This window comes from Synchiropus splendidus, chromosome 5 (genome assembly GCF_027744825.2).
Source record: "Synchiropus splendidus isolate RoL2022-P1 chromosome 5, RoL_Sspl_1.0, whole genome shotgun sequence".
Lineage (NCBI taxonomy): Eukaryota > Metazoa > Chordata > Actinopteri > Syngnathiformes > Callionymidae > Synchiropus > Synchiropus splendidus.
Genome location: NC_071338.1, coordinates 30,040,440 through 30,057,227, shown reverse-complemented (window position 1 = coordinate 30,057,227; position 16,788 = coordinate 30,040,440). Strand labels below are relative to the sequence as shown.

General features: G+C 43.2%; 1 protein-coding gene across 2 annotated transcripts in view; it reads left to right on the top strand.

Moving 5' to 3' along the window:
• The first annotated feature begins 682 nt into the window (after positions 1-682).
• The window catches only part of LOC128758487 (CUB and sushi domain-containing protein 1-like), a 432,079-nt gene continuing 415,973 nt past the window's right edge, over positions 683-16,788 (top strand). For both annotated transcript variants that reach the window (XM_053864463.1, XM_053864462.1), the window contains exon 1: positions 683-1,143. In XM_053864463.1, the coding sequence (XP_053720438.1) occupies positions 1,014-1,143 (130 nt within the window). In that variant the 5' untranslated portion in view covers positions 683-1,013. The remainder of the gene's footprint in view (positions 1,144-16,788) is intronic.

The following is a 16,788-nucleotide window of genomic DNA, read 5'->3' as shown; positions in this document are numbered from 1 at the left end:
TAGAGGGCAGCAAAGTAATACATATGAAATTGATAAAATAAATCTGGTTTCTACATCGCAGATTTTCCCACAATAACATGATGAAACCAACTTCAGCTACACATGAAAGGGTCGTCCAAAACAGGTCTTCTCCAGACTTGGCTTTGGTCAGGTGTCTCCATAAAAGGTGCCAAAGGTAAACTGGTAAACAGCATGAATAGATATAATAATCTATTAATATGTATTCTTCAGGTCTGATCAGACTGTAGTTAGGTCAAAAGAAATTGCTCTAGAAAGGTAATGGATCAGGATCGCTTGTCCAGCGTCGGGTCAGACAGATGACCTTTATCAGTCCTCTCCAGCTGGTACCTGCTTCTGATGCCTCGCTGCTTGAATGAATCAAAGCCAACCTTGACATGAGGCAGCGTTTACGTGTCCCGGTGAGAATGACTGGGACGTCCAGTCCAATGTGCAGTGTTCTTCCAGAGCGGGGCCCAGCCATGTGTCTGTTTCACCCATAAAAAGTTCCATTCCTCCACTTCCATCACAACAAATCCCCATTTTCCTCATCTCTTCCCTCCATCCCTCCTCTCTCTTTCACTTCCATGACTGGCCTCTCTGTCTTGGCCCTCTCTCTCTCGCGCGCGCTCCCACGCTGCCTCCCTCCTCCTCTCTCTCCCCTTCAGTCGTCGCTCGCTCTCCGTTCAGTGCGGACCTGCTGACTCCGTCTACCTTCGCCTCCTTCATTCAATCTCTCCATCTCTCTCCTCCGCTCTCTGCTATGACCGCTCACACTCGTGGCGCGTTGCCCGACCTCACCGCGTCCTCGCAGCCCTGGTTGTCCGGTCCGAACGTTACCATGGACGTTCCTCTGTGGGATATTCGTGATTGATTGTTTGCCTTTTTCTTTTGAGTTTTTCTTTTTTTTTTTTTTTTTTTTTTTGGTAAATTAAAGGGAGGAGGGGGGCGTCCGTCCCACTGACCCCCCTCCGCTTCTCTAGACTGAAGCCAGCGTGGATTTATTTCGCCGCAAAATGACGGATTTGGGAGCCGCGCAGACGCTGCAGGTGAAGCGGACAGTGAGAACATCCGGCCGGCCAAGACGCGACCTGCCGCTCCTCCTGCTGGTGGGGATGCTCATCGGGGATCTCGCCTCATCCAAGGGTGAGTTCGGAAGCGTGTGCGTGCGCGCGTCCGCGGTGTGCGCATGTGTTGGGGATCTAAACAGTCGCAGGTGCGTGTGCGCGAGCGACGCGGGCTGGAGGAAGGGGGCTCATTCTGAAACCAACTTGGTGTGTTGCGCGCGCGGGCGCGCGTGCGTTCAGAAGTCGGTCTCCCCGTGTCGCGGATTGTGGACGTTGATTCGCAATCTAACATGGCTGCCGTGCGTCGGTGAATAACAGCCGCTTCCCTCTTCAAATTGACGATGACGAGTGTTAACTTTCGCCTCATACCAGCAAAGTTACTTTCCCTTCAGTCTGGCTTTCATGACTGCCCTCAAGTGTATAGACTGCTTGTACAGATTCCTTATGCAGCTTTTTACATTAAAAAAATATTTTCTTAGGCATATACACATTTTATCCAACATCTAAAGTAACTTAACTACTAAGTTGAACACTTAAAATGTTGAATTCAGGAGGCAAATGTTGGCCAAACTCTGTGGGATTCCTAGTCATATACCATTCCAAACCTTCCCCGGCTCATTGTTTATTCGACTAGATCAGATTAGAGCAACTTCCCTGCTTGCCCAGAGGTCTATTTCTCACTTAATGCCTCCTAAAGGAAATATATTCCAGACGAAAATTGTGGATTTCCCCAGTGAACATTCGACTGGTTGGGCAGGTTGCTACCGAAGCTGAGCTTCCGAGACGTGACGTCACCCAAGTAACCCTGGTTTAAAACACTCCAGTCCGTGCTGCTACGTCACTTCATTATGAATAATTTCAATGGAACCCACACTCAGTCTTAAGGATGTTGCTTTCCCAGTTATTAGTCACCATTTTACTACGAATACTCACTGCTTTGGTCAGAAATTTTTCAGATTAAGATGCGATGCTGTGCCTCTGTACTTTTAAAAAAAGTTTTCATCTGTTTATTTTTTGTTTTGGAATTGGCATTGAAATATGCCTGTGATGACTGATGCATAACTTGTCTATTTCAGGCTCATATGAGTCACAATGATGCTATTATAAGGGAATAAACTTCCACGATTCAAGTTGCGAACTCATTGGAAGTTGTGTATTATCAGACTACTAAGGACAGCTGAGCATCTGTGTTTTAGCTTGGGGTTTTACTTCTCACTCTCTAGTTGAAGTTGGCAAACAGAAACAGTTTTTGCATGGCGGCATCGGTGTCTGCTTGATAGAAACCAGGACAGAGCGTTGACAATCGTTCTGATGTTTTTGCAAACAAGCTATAAATGTACCGTCCGTGTGTGTGCGTGCAGTGTCCGATTTGGACCAAGAATCACAGCTGGGGAAGAGGCCAGGCTTCTGCAGTGTGGGGCCTATTTTCTTGTGAAGATATTCTCATCGTCGAAGTCAACAAATCTGGTTCAAAATAAATGTTTGATGATTCCAACCGGTTCCAGTCTTGCTCCTTCGAGTGTGGACCGCTCACCGGGGACGATAAAACCCATACAGTTGAGAACAAGTGGCTGGAAACTCACTTCTGAGTCACGGAGAAGAGGCGCCGGGGCCGAATGTGCAGAGAGCACAGAGAGAGGGATGTGAGAGATGATTTCGTGGAGTCACACTCGCAGTTGCTGTGGAGATGGCTTTGCTGCGGATTGATGCTGTGTGTCAGTGGCAGCAGATTTGCGGTGGTGGGAAAATTGTGACCGAGGGAGATCAGAGGGCGGTTTGTGATTCAGAGGGGAGTGTGAACCTTCTCCATGTGCGCTAGGACCGTTACTGTTACTCGGTTTTATCAATAGCTCCTCTGTCAGCTCTTTTCCTCCCCGTCTCTGCTTCACTCCCTGCGACTCCCCTGTTCTGGAAATGTTCTGTAAGAAATAAAAACGCTTCTTTGTCTCCGTCGAATCTATGTAAAAGGGAGAGACGAATTTATAGCGCTGGGTGTTAGAGAGTTACACAAGGAAGACCATGAGAGTCAGCGCCTCACAGTTTCAGAGGCAAGTCATCTGAACTTCTCTCATTGGTTAGAACTTCCAAACAGTTATGATCAGGAAACAGCTGAAGACATGTCTGAGCTCCTCAGCTGCACCCTGGCGGTGTGATCAATCTAATCTAAGCATGTTCAGTTATGCCCCCCCGACATCTCCCCCTCACCTCTCTGAGGCATTTCCACTCGCAGAAATGATTGAATAACAAAACTAGACTCTGCTTTTCCATCCTTTATCATCACCTTAAAATCTGGTGCCTGTTATTTCGATCCGTCTTTCCCGCACGCTTGACTCCTCGCAATGAACCGATTCAAGTTCAAGTCTAAATTGACTGCGAGATATAGATGATTGTGCATTGATGTGTTTTATGATTGAAGCGTCTTATCATCTACACTTCATCTACAACGCCCCCCGTGTGATTGCTTTTCCCGCTTTTCCATTTTTCACTCCACATATTGATTCATTTGGGAAACACAACATGTAAAGGGAGGGCGTCAGGTTTTTGCCATCCGATGGAGACGCGGGGGATGAGGAGGTAATTTAAGGGTTTATCCTTGAGTGAAAGAAAATTTTAGAGCAGACCAACATCTGGAAGGACAGACGGGAGAAGCAATAATTTATTTGGTCGAACACAGGCCCCAGATGGTTGCCAGCATTTTATATGTGAGGTTGCGCTTCACTTTCCGTCACACCAGTAATTATTGATTTCCAAGGAAAAGTTCCTTGAGAAAGCCTTGAATATCGACCTTGACAGTTTTCATAACTGGATGCCCGGATTACGAATAAGGTCAGGGTTGAAATTGTTATTCCCGGCAGATGTGCTAACAAGCTGTTTCACTTGGAAGGCCGTCGTAGTGTGTATTTAAACCTCTATACTCTCTGAGTCCGATGAGGAGCTCACAACCCACCTCCCGCCTTGCTCCTCCGATACGTCTATCTTATTAACAGGGTTTGTTAGAAGCTATTGACTTCAACTCTCCTCCACTTTAACCTATATTGATCCAGATCAGGGGTTCTTAACCTTTTGGATCTCGGGGCCCATTCAAGGAGTTCAATAACCATACATGTAAACAAACCAAAACCTTTTGAAATGACATGAAACCATGTGATCAGCGCAAAGATATTTGTTATCGAAAAGTCCAACCAGCAGCAGAACCAGATGCAAGTCATGCTCATCAAATTTACTAAAAAAAAAAAAAAAAAACCTTGATGCAAAGTGTTGAGAAAATTAAAAAAACTGTACGTCATGAATGCAATTATGAATAAAATAAATAAATATAAAATATCCTCTCTTTCATTAATAAACTGTAAAGAAGTTAAGTGTAATGAAAGTATCGCAGAAAAAAGTTCTCCAACAGGGGAACAGTTTTTAACTGTTGGGGGCGCCATCACTTTTTTTTTTAATGATTTTTATATGAATTTCATATGAAGACCTTCTTCATAGTTGGTGACGATCACACATTTGCAGCTGTCAAGTTAATTCAATGACCCACTACTGCCACCATACGTGGCAAAAAACCTTTAGCGGCCCTCTAGGGGGCGCTTGTGGCCCAACCATAAGAAGTTAAGAACCACTGATCTAGATCATTTACCTCATCCATGAACCACACTGGATGTCTGCTGCCTGGTATCGCCACCAACTACATCCTTAGTCCTACTGGCCCACTGATGCTCCTCTGTGTTTATGAATGCAGTGCTGCAGTTTGTGTGAAGATTATTAGTAATGACTCCCATGACTGACTGTTATTACTGAATAGGTTGTCATTTTCAATTCAAGAAGACTTGTAGACCTTTTCAAAAGATGGGTCACTGATGTCAAACTAACCCACCAGTATCATGCTTCGAGTTCTGGTTTGGTCCAAAACCTGCATGTTTTTTCAATTGCAGTTGTGTAACGTCTCAAACTCCAGGCCCCTCTAGTTCCGCGAGTGCTTTAAATCTGTATTAGTTGGAAAGAAATTGAATTCCACAGCATATTAAAGTGCGCCAACAACTGGATAACCTCGACTTCAAAGCAGTGGCATCATGCCTCATGAACATCAGAGTTCAAGTTTTGCCGTTGGGCAGCACATTTTCTTACGAATGAATCTGGAAACACACACACACAAAATAAAGAAATCGAATAAAAGGAAAACCTGAGAAAGTGGACTTCGAGGAGAAAGTGTGTCTCGTGTTTCGAGGAAGGCGCCCTGAATACGATGTCGATTTATGTACATTACTATGCACATTACAAAATGTGCATCAGCCCCACCCAATGAAAAGGCTTCGTTTCCCAGGAGCTGAAATCTGGTTTTCCCAGGTCACACCCACTCTGCTGTGATTGGTCGGGAGGAAACCTTCAGCCTGCCTCTGCTGACAGCTGCTGTCATATGTCATATAAACTGCACACTAGAGAGTTAAAATCTCTTACAGTCAAGGCCCCACTTCCTCATCTGTCCAAAGGAGCCGACATGCACTGTTCTGGAGAGTTTTGGACCCAAAACAAACTTAAAACCATGAGAGAGGGAGGGAAGTGCAGGGTTAAAGTTCTATGCATTACTGAAATCTGTCTCCCAAATATGTCACGCAAAAGCTTTTGTCTTCAATACTGGCGAAATGGCAAAGACACGGTTCTGTTTGAGTGTGTGTTACTCACCTAAAACATCACGTCTGTGATCTGATGCAGACGTGTCTCAGTCATGGCTGGATCCAATAAGGAGGTGGTCCAGACTTGCGATGGAGACAGTGACTTTATGAAGCAGTAACTTCCAAATGAAGCATCTTCATGATGAGGGACTTCAAGATTTGAAATATGCGAGAGTCAGGAAAGCTGGATTTGTACATTAGTTGCTCTTCAATACTCGTGTTATTGCTCCGCAACCAGTAGAAATTGTGGTTAGCACATTTGAGTCTGACAGACCTGCTGGAAAATGGTATGCTTTGCCTCCCTGTGATCGTGGGCTGACGCTAACCAGGACGTTGTTGGACTGCTGACATTGGTAAATTCATTTCGGAAGTCAATATCTTCTTTGGTAACACTGTTCACCTGTTAACCATTAATACACGTCTCACCCACGAATTTTAAAAAGCATGTATATACATTAGCATGTATACGCTAGCATGTGATGACAGCTACAGTATGTAGTTCGCCCTTAACAACACCCTAGTTACTGGCTATTTACAACTAAGTACAGTGGTACCTTGGTTCTCGACCACAGTCCTTTCCAGATGGCCGTTCGAGAAGCGATTTGTTCGAAATCTAAATCGATTTTTCCCATGACAATGAATGGAAAAAGCAATAATGCGTTCCAAGCCTTAAAATAGTCTTTTGTAGGAGTGAATGTAGAGTGTCTGCTGCAGGTGGCTGTTCCTCTATGTGTGTGGCCGCTGCATGTGGGAGGGGTTGCCGAGTGAGTGACGTCTCTCCAGAAGGGAAGAGGTGCCCGGTGCGTGTCCAGCTCTGAATGTGCGCTTCTGTGCAGTTTGGCTGTGACCAAGTCATAAACCAAGTCATGCTCTGTCCCAGACTCACCTCATCCCTGTCCCAGCTCCAGCCCACAACAGGACATCAAACCCTGGAGTGAGCGCTCCAGCACCTCCCCTGTGACAGTCTACCACGGTCCAGTGCGGAGACAGGAAAGGTTTTACACCTCAATATGAAGAAAAAACAGTCAGTAAATGGAGCTAAGGGGACACGTCTGCATACAGAGGCTGCGTTATACACAATAACAAAGTGTGTCGTGGGTCAGCTGGTCGGTTCGAGCACGTTTTTCGGGGGCGTTCGAGTTCTGGATTTTTGTTTGAAATCCAAAGCAAAAAAATCTCAAAATTTATGTTCGAACTCCGATTTGGGACGTTTTAAACCCGAGGTACCACTGTAATTTGTTTAGTAAATGTGAATACTAATCTAGTGTTTTTTTCATCCTGGCAAACAGTGTCCTGTGGAAAACAGTGGTTTGTACTGTAAACTAGAAACAGATAGGCATACGGAAAAAAAAAGGATTTTAGAGCATCATTCCTTTCTTTACATCAATGTATCATCTTGGCAGTACTTTGTACCCAGAGCTGAGTCACAGAGAGAAAAATACATTCAGCCCATTCATCAACAGGTTGTTGCTGCCAAGTAAACCTCCCAATGTCCAACTGTGAAGATAATTCCTATTAAGCCCAGCAAGTGCTTATATAATTGATATATTGTTAACTACACTCTGCAGGGGACGGTGCGAAATGCATTTTTTGGCTCACAGTTACTGCGACATTCACATGCCGTGGAGACTAACATGTCTGAGAACTTCATTTTGTACTCCGGGGGGGAAGTACGAGAAAGGTGTTTCGCACGCAGAGACACACTCACACTCACACACACACACACACATCCAGCGTATGAGACTCATGCACACTCGTGCTGTATGTGCACTCAGTGACAATCAGCTGACATTGAGTCAATGCCAAACTCGGAGATATTGGAACCCGCTGCCGGTGGTGTTTGTCTGGCATACTAATATTGCACACATGGGACGCTCTGCTAATTAAAATGGAGCTATCTGTCCACACCAACTCCTCTAAAGGTAAACAAAATTCTTTGGACAAACAAAACACACTTTAATGCGTGGAACGCAGCGAGGGAACGTCCCTGATTGTAAAGTCATTAAACACCGGCACGTTGATCTCAAACAAGCTCTGTGACTGAGGTCCAAAATATATGCATGGAAGTTCATGTTTGACCTCAGAGCCAAGTGAAGATGATAAATATTTATATTACCCAGCACTTTGGATATTTTCTACAGCGTCCACATCCTTGGTCAGTGACAGGGAAAGTGGGGAGGATGAGCTGGAAGTGGGTTTTTATGGCTGAGATCTTCAGTCCGGTGAAGGCCACGGTGATTTAGTGATCCTTTATCCAGCAAGCACGCGAACATTTTTGGGGTAATTCCATCTATTCGCAGGCTTTAAATTGATTATGATGTGTTTGTCAGATGCTCATTTGGACCTGAACCAATTAGCAACAGCATGACAATGAATTTTAAAACAGCTGAGTTTGGGCATTTGCTTCAATGCCAAACTTGAGTTTGACTAGTGTGGCTCCTCCCTCTCAAGGTGGGCTCATGCAAACACTGACATTCTGCTGCATTCCAGACACTTTCTTACCCTAGTTTCAAGCCATATAAAGAGCCGCATGGATAAATAACAGCCATTGTAAATAGGGGCGTAAGAAAAGATCGATATTCTAAAACCTCACAACACCAGATTGTGCGATATTGTGTCGATATATTCGCTGAAGTACCTGATTGTGTGATATTGTCTTGATAGTTTATGTTGGCTGTATTATACTGTATTTAATATATAGACACTTGAACATGCTGCAGCATTTTCTTTCTGTACACTGGGGTTATTTTGTTGAAAGTTGACATGGACTGAAGTCATAACAATAAAAACGTTTTCACGCAAATAAGCTTGTACTGCATTATGCGATTTCCTCAGTTAAAATGATGGCACTTATTACAAATTATGGTTGAACGTACAGTATTGCAATTTCTTGCAGTGTATCGTGTCATAAAATGCCTGCCGATACACAGCCCTATACACGAGTGATGGGTAGATGAGGTTTCATGAAACAGTGTCCAGAGTTTCAAAGGCCACCAGATGGCACTGTCTGCTGTAAAATGTTTGGATTTGAAGAACAACTTCAATGAAACCTCACACGATTTATAAATCAAGAGCAGCATCTAGTGAAAAAAACAGTTTCATCAACCCGACAATGGTGTTTCACAATACCTCATCACGACTATACAGCTTTTTGGGGGGTTTCTGAAATACCTTTAAGTATTTGAGAATGTCTTAAGCGCTGCTTTCTCATAGCACTTTTTTTCTCCAATTTCCTCCCACCTCACAGACTGGTGATTTTCCCGCTGTGCTGAATGCACCATTGTTTATATACCTGGCAGTTGGTCTGCCAGCGTGCTAGCGTCTTTGTATTGAATAAACACACAAAGAAGGTTTCTCCTTGCGATGCCAGAAAATAACGAGGGGGAAGAAAAATAAGCCCAGTTTGTCCAAAGATATCTGGAAGCGTAACTGAGCCCATGAGTATTTGAGGCCAAACAAAAAAGTGCTGATGCCTTTGATCCCCCTGCAAAATATGTTAGCTTTCTCCGGGAACAAACAAAACTTATGCAATCAAAGATAAATGAATGATTTCTCTGTGTTGTTTATAGCCGTCAACCAAGAGCGATAATGCAATCCCGACCACATTCTTTGTTTCTGCTCTGTGAGTCTATCTCAGCCTGACTCTGGTGCATGCTGGTGAGTGGCAGCGAGACGAGTCTTATTGAAAGCCAGGGAGGTCAAGTGAGGAGGCTCGGCAAGGGCACCGTTCAGGGTTAAACATCAAAATTGAAGGAAATAAGTTTGAAATACAGTTAGACGTGGGCTGAGTTACAAAAGCATCCAGGAGGAAAGAGCTGTTATTCTTTATTTGAGTTCATCCCAGTTAGTTGTAACCCAAGACTTGTAAGGTCAGGTTGTACCTTCTATTTTCTGTGGCTTTCAATAGCATAATACTTCTTTTTAACTCTCAGTAGTTTGAAAAGTTCAAGTGAGTGACAAAAAGCAGCTATCAGCAGAATCCACTTCTCAATCCTCGTCTAAATAAAAGATTTTTTAATAATACTGAAATAAAATAACATGATTTTTCTGTGTCTCCGGTCATGAACACTCACTCGCGACCAAATAATAGCCTCCAAATAAAATATTTCACGGCTGAAAATGGCCATAACTGCTGTGGAATGTGCCGCACAAAATGCTAGGACTCCATCTCCGTGACAAGATCGACCTTCATCTGAGCTGATTTAGTTCACTTTTCACCGAGACGGCAGTGTTTGTCCGTGACATTGACTGTGCCGGTCTTCCTCTCCGTGTTTACCAAATTGAAATGTGTGCAGGTAGAGTTTCTTTGTTTGCCCAGGGAGGCCTTAATGAACATCAACAAAAGCTCAAACATCTGGAGCTTATTAAAAGACCAGTGTGTTTTGGTTGGTGATGTTGGTGATGTTGCACTTTACTGACCGATCAAGACATTAAGTGCAGATCTGGAATTACTTTCCTGGTACTTGATGGGGCCCGAAGTTGTCCGGCGAGACGCACACTGCACACTTTAGCTGTGCTCATGGTACGGAGAATATTTATATGCTACAAATCATGACATCCAAAAGTGTTTTAGATGTCTTTTGGAATGACTTACCGCTGCTATTAGACACAATAGTGTTGTTTAAATGGAGGGCTACTAAGATGAATGAGAACACAAGGGGTAGGAGTAGGAGGGGGGGGGCGAGTCAGGGAAGGTATAAAGTTAGAAAAACGGTGAACAGGAAAAATGAACTGAGACAAACAGCAGGTCTTTGTGAGGCAACTGTGGTGTGGAACCTGAGGACAATTCCTTCAAATGTCCTCCAGGTTGAAAGTGCTGTGAAGATTGTAGAAATCAACTGTATAAGTACAGAGCTACTGAAGCTCCATGAAACAATGTCCTCATTTACTGAGCTCTTGAGATTGCTCTCAATGCTCTTTAATCTTCTGAAATCACTACTGCTATGAAGCCTCACATGAATTTTAATCATAGGTTGATGATGATATGCCTATCATCATGTGACAGAGGTGATGTATTTTGGCTTGGTTTCTTTGTAAACAGAATAACTGAAACTTAGAAAGAGACTTAGAAAAAAGAGAACGTGATTTACTGTCAGTTGCGTTCTGGTGGTGTGTGTTATTGGAGGTATGTGCTGCAAATTATATATATATATATATATATATATATATATATATATATTTTTTTTTTTTTTTTTTTTTTTTTTTTTTTTTTTTTCCGCTCTCACAGTGGGGAAATTGAAAGCGTCACATCAGCAACATATATATGTGTGTGTGTGTGGTTTATAATGTGATATATATCATTTGTTTAAAATACATAATGTGGTTCATCTTTGGGTTTTATTTATGCTGTTGCTGTATGTGCATCACTATTGTTTGATGTGTGTCTGATTTGCTTTTTTGTCGTCTCTGATGTTTTTAATGTCTTTGCTGTTGCTGCTGTGACTCTTTGAATTTCCCCACTGAGAGACAAATAAGACATCTAATCTAATAAAGTCATAATTGCCATGTTATAGAACTTGTTTGAACATTCCTCGGAGCAGTCTGGAGTTGCTCTGGTTGTCTGGGGCTTGTGGAAGGAAACAGGCTCTGAACACTAAGTGGTGGAAGGTGTGTCTGTGTGTCAGCAGTAGTGATGGGTTGATGAGGCTTCATGAAACAGTGTCCTCATTTTCAGAGCTCAGTAGATGGCGCTGGTGGTTTGAAAATGATGTGCGGTTACGTTGAAGTGACTGTTGAAAATCAAACTTAGAGCAGAGAGTGCCATCTAGTGGGCTCTGAAAATGAGGACACTGTTTCATGAAGCCTCACCAGCCCATCACGAGTCAGCGGAGTAATCTTGGAGTGTGTCAGGTGGTGGATGTACATGTAATGTCACACCATGACATTACATGTTGCCGTAAGAGCTTAGAATTGAACTCTTGCTTCACCTTAAAACAAAGACTGTGATCTCTTGTGTTGAATTACTGAGATACTGCACACTTTTACAACGAATTTGCACAATTAAATGTGTTTTCTTAGTGAGTGCACCCACAAGATATCCTATTGCTGTAATGGCATAACCTCCAAACTGTGCACTAGATCACATGGGACATTATGCTTGGTGAAATAAGGCAACATTAAAAGAAGTGAGGACTCTATCTCCTTTGTGTTCAAGTAGCAGAACTTTTTAAAAGAGCCGTGGCCTACATAGAGTCGACTAATGCAGGGGGGAGAGGGGCCTGCAAAGGGGAGCCGTGGAGCGCAGAATATGTGTGAAGACAAAGAGAGAGAGAGTGATAAGGAGAGATCAGAACATGGATGCAAGGAACGGAGACAAAGAGGAGGCCGCGACGAGCTCTGGCAGTGAAAAAGAAAATGTATTCCTCAGCAGATGCGATTCATCACAAATGACTTTTCCATCTTGTGCAGCTCCGCTAGTAATGTCTGGCATTAAGTAATGACATCATAACCCTGTCCAGGACTGAATTTATCACTGAGAAATGAGAAGGGAATCCAGCAACTGACCTGGAGGTACAAGCAAAGATGCTGCTGAATTCTGAGGATATTAATGGCCGAGCTCCTAATTTTAATGCTGGCAGTAAATAGTGCTCCACGCTGCAGGACCACACGTCCTTCTGTCACCTGAAATCAGAAGAGACTGCATGAAAGACAGGTTATAAACGCCGCGCGCGTCACTTGAAATACTTTTGCAGCAACAGAATTGATGGACGCAGAAGTGCCGTTCTTCTCGAGTCCTGTTGTGCTTTACTGCCCCCTGATATTGCTGAGTAATTTCTTCATGTAGTTTATCTGCCAGCCTCTTCTCCCAGCCATTATGTTAATTCTGTCTTTGAAATATTAAAATCCGACTAATGGAGACCACTTCATTCATCTTTTTAACTCCAACAGGCACGATTTGACTTCCTAAATAATGATAGCGGGGCTAAGAACTGCCTGTGCATAAAGGCTCGCAGCTGCAGAAGCTTGAAATACCAGCAGCGCCATGTCTCTTTCTGTTTGTTGCTGTTTGCTCCTGTGCTGCAGACGCCTCGCTCTGGTGGGAGACCAAGGGTATTTCATAACAGAGGATTACTCAGCCAAATCTAAAATAGCCATGAAATGAACCTCTCAACTGTAATCACAGATCATTTCGGTGTGGCTCCGAAACCTCCACGAAAAGCCGATATCCAAATTTAATTCCAAGATTTGCTGAGAACAGCCACAGTCATGCTGCATTTCTTTACCAATTACAATGGACTTCCTCTACACCTGTGGTGCGGAGTCATTGAAGGAAATATTAGACTCTCATGGTCTCAGCAGCTGCACCATTTGTTTGTGAAAAACCTGGTTAAAAAATGGAAGTGTTGCATGATGCATCGCAGGATCAATGAAACTTCTGTCTTACTCTAAATCGCTTTCAATGGACGACAAGTCGAGTTTCAAGTTCAAATGACAGTTTTGTTAATATGTTTGGTGCACCTTCTTGTGCCGCCGTATGTCATGGTCCAACCCATCTTCACTCCCATGGTGCAATATATCGACGTTGGAAAAGTGGACTTTTGTGTCCTATACTGACGACGAAGGCAGCCTTTCGCGTTGCACGTTGACCCATAGGTGCTTCAACTTGCCCTACTTTGTCCATCAAGCATGAACAGACAATGCTATTTTTTTGTGTACAACTATTCTTCTGACTAGTAATAGCCGTATTTAACCTTGGCACTGTGAGTATGACAGCTGGTACCTTCTCATTTTTGAGACTCAAGAACCACTTCCTTATTGGCTATTACTCTTGTTTCACCAGTTTTGAAAGTTGGTGGCTTTTTTAAATCTGGTTTTCTAATGGTGATTTCCATCATCACATACAGTATAGTGATGCGTAGATGAGGTTTCATGAAACAATGTCCTGATTTTCAGCAGCCACCAGATGGCACTGTCTGCTGTAAAATGTTTGGACTGGAACAAGTAATTCAATGAGACCTCACATCATTCCTTGAACCAAGAGCGCCATCTAGTGGCCCCTGCAAATTAGGTCACCGTTTCATCAACCCTGCAGTACTGTTTCATGGTACCGCATCAGTTTGCATGTTCTCCTTCTGCCCTCGTGGGTTTTCTCCTGGTACTCTGGTTTCCTCCCACAGCCCAAAGACATGCTCACGAGGTTCACTGGGTGTGGTGTGTGTGTCCTGTGATGGACTGGCGACCTGTCCAGGGTGTAGTCCTGCCTCTCGCCCAATGCTTGCTGGAATAGGCTCCAGAACTCCCTGCAACCCTGAACAAAACTAAGTTAACTTTTTGAAGAAGAAATTTTTGTTGGATGTTGACATTTTGTACTCTGCTAAAAATGTAATTTGTCTTTGTTGTTGTAGTGGACATAGGAGTTTCGAAGAGTAGAAAAGTTAAAAAAAAAAAAAAAAAAAAAGTAAGAAAAAAAAATGCTTCTCTTCAAAGGCACTCGTACCTCAGCTTTCATCCACTGCAGTTGAGGTTTCCCTCGTCCCTTTTGACCCACGACCTTGCCTCCACCGAACCAGTTCGATCATAAGTTATCTACTTCTTAATACAATAAGTATTGAAAAGTAGAGAACAGGGGTTTTTCGCTTTTATAACTGTCATTGCAGTAAGTCCCAGGACTCATAATCGACACTTGAACCTGTGACTTGAGCCTTGTTTGTTTTGACACCATATTAGTTGCATATTATTACAGGACAAATGTGTGGAGTGTCTGGCATTAAGTAACCCTGAACAGGACTAAGTTACCTAAAGATGTATGTATGTATGATACCTCATCTTCCCATCACTAATCACGGATGTAATTTGTTTTGAAGAAGAAATGGTTGTTCAATGTTGTTTGCAATATCAATATTTTGTGCTCTGCTAAAAATGTAAATTGTTTTTATTCTGACACAGGAGTTTCAAAGACTAGCTAAACTCATATTGCAGCAGAAAAAAACAAAGTTTAAAATTGCTTCTCTTCAAAGGCACTCGTACCTCAGCTTTCATCGTGCTGCAGTTGAGGTTTCCCTGGTCCCTTTTGACCCACGACCTTGCCTCCACCAAACCAGTTCGACCATATGTTCTCTACTTCTTAATACAATAGGTATTAAAAAGTAGAGAACTGGGGGTTTCACCTTTATAACTGTCATTGTAGTAAAACCCAGGACTCATGTTTGACACTTGAATCTACAGCTTGAGCCAAGTTTGTTTTGACACCATATTAGTTGCATATTATTACAGGATAAATATGTTACTGTTGTGACCAGAAATACACAAAAAGTTGAAGTTAAATTGTGAAACATTTGCGTCAGACTGTGTCGTTCTACCATAGATGTGACGGTACGCAGCTTCCCTGCCTTCAGTAACACCCCTCCACAGATGTGAATGGTGTGGCGGAAGCCCTCTGCAGCTGGAAGCGTTTGTTAGTTTTATGCGCTGAATATAAAAGCTAACGTCTCTGTTAATGTTGCAGTTTTGCATTTTATAATTTCCTCTTTTCTTCTCTGTTAGCATGGCAGTTCCTATAAGCTCTGGGGTAATGGCTGGCTAGCGGGCTAACATTAAGCAGGCTAATGTGTCTGTTAATGTTACATTAGTGTTATTTCGATTTCTCTCTCACTTAGTTCCATGGTTTAAGGGCATCGCACGCGAGTGTGTGAGCGCGGGGGAAACCGTCTCAGCTCACCTAGTGTGCGTGCACACCCTACATATGGAGCCAATGAGTTACATTTCCATTTCAAAGCAAGGAGTCAGCAGCAGCAGAAGCTACTTTCATCCATTAATGTGATTTTTCAGGAGAAAGCAAGACAGGGAGACACACACACACACACACACGGAGAAAAAGCAACACATCAAGCTGCAGTGATAATTATTCTGCTGGTTGTTTATAGGTGTCTCCCGCTCCCTCTCTCTCCTCTCATCATCTCATCCAGGTTTTTAGTCAATATACATGTTCGCCACTTATCTACTGAGTGATGAGTTAATTCAGCCGAAACTCTCATGATGCACACGACACTGCGGTGATGGAGAAGGTGAAGATGTTAAGGTCTTTCTTCTGTTGATTCAATCAAGATGTATGTGGAGATGAAGGAGAGCGAGCGCGAGAGAGAGAGAGGATTATTTAGTGCTTGAGTTCCCCTTTGTGTGCGAATGTCCGAACGCAAGCAAAAGTGAAGTGAGTCGGCGTCTCGGTATCGTGTGTGTACACAGCGTTTCTGTGTGCATCCATGCAGGCGGCATGGTTAGATGTGTGCCATATGACGTGTGGCGCAGCACGTCGAGAAAAGATTCTTCCGTTGTGTTTCTATAAGTGCAGTGATTTCTGCTTATATGCGCTAATGCCTGCTTGTCGTCGTTGTTGTTGTTGAGGCGTTTGATTTGTCTGGACACTTTAATGCATGCGAGCACGCGGTTGTTTGTGTGGGAAAGTGTGCGTTCGTTAGGGCTGTGGAACGCCTGCTGTTTTTCCTTTTCTGTTTACACACACAAAAATGAAAGACCTGCAAACAAGGAACTTCACAAATGATCCTGGCCTCCTGTCTACAACTCAGAAGCCCCAGATGAATGAGACGGAGATGTTGGTGTGGATGTTTGCTTCTGGGCGATTTGAAGCAGAATTGCTCAGATCAAAATCATTTCTCTGTTAAGAGATGACATTTTGATGATGGCAACGGCAGTAAGAATCATACTGTGATAATAATTTTAGCTGAAAATAGTTTTGTATAAAACCCGTTTTTTGAAACGGTTATAGTTACAGTCCAGATAAAGTTAATTCTGTAAGTAGCAAGAGTTGACAGTACAGATCTCAGTGGTGCGTTCACACAACTCTTGAACTTTTTAATCCTAATTTTTCGTGCCAAAGAAAATCCTAGAGATGCAGGACTAAAATTAGGATGTTATATATCCCCACAAAATAAGTCAGTGCTCCTGATCCGTAGTTATTCCGCCATCGCTGTTCTGCTCAAATATTTTACTCATTTTCAATACTTAACGTGTGTCAGCATTTCCCTCACAAAGTTTCTTAGTCAAAGTGGTGGCGCTATGGAGAGCCTTGTGTGGTTATTACATCACAGACTGGCAGTGCTGTC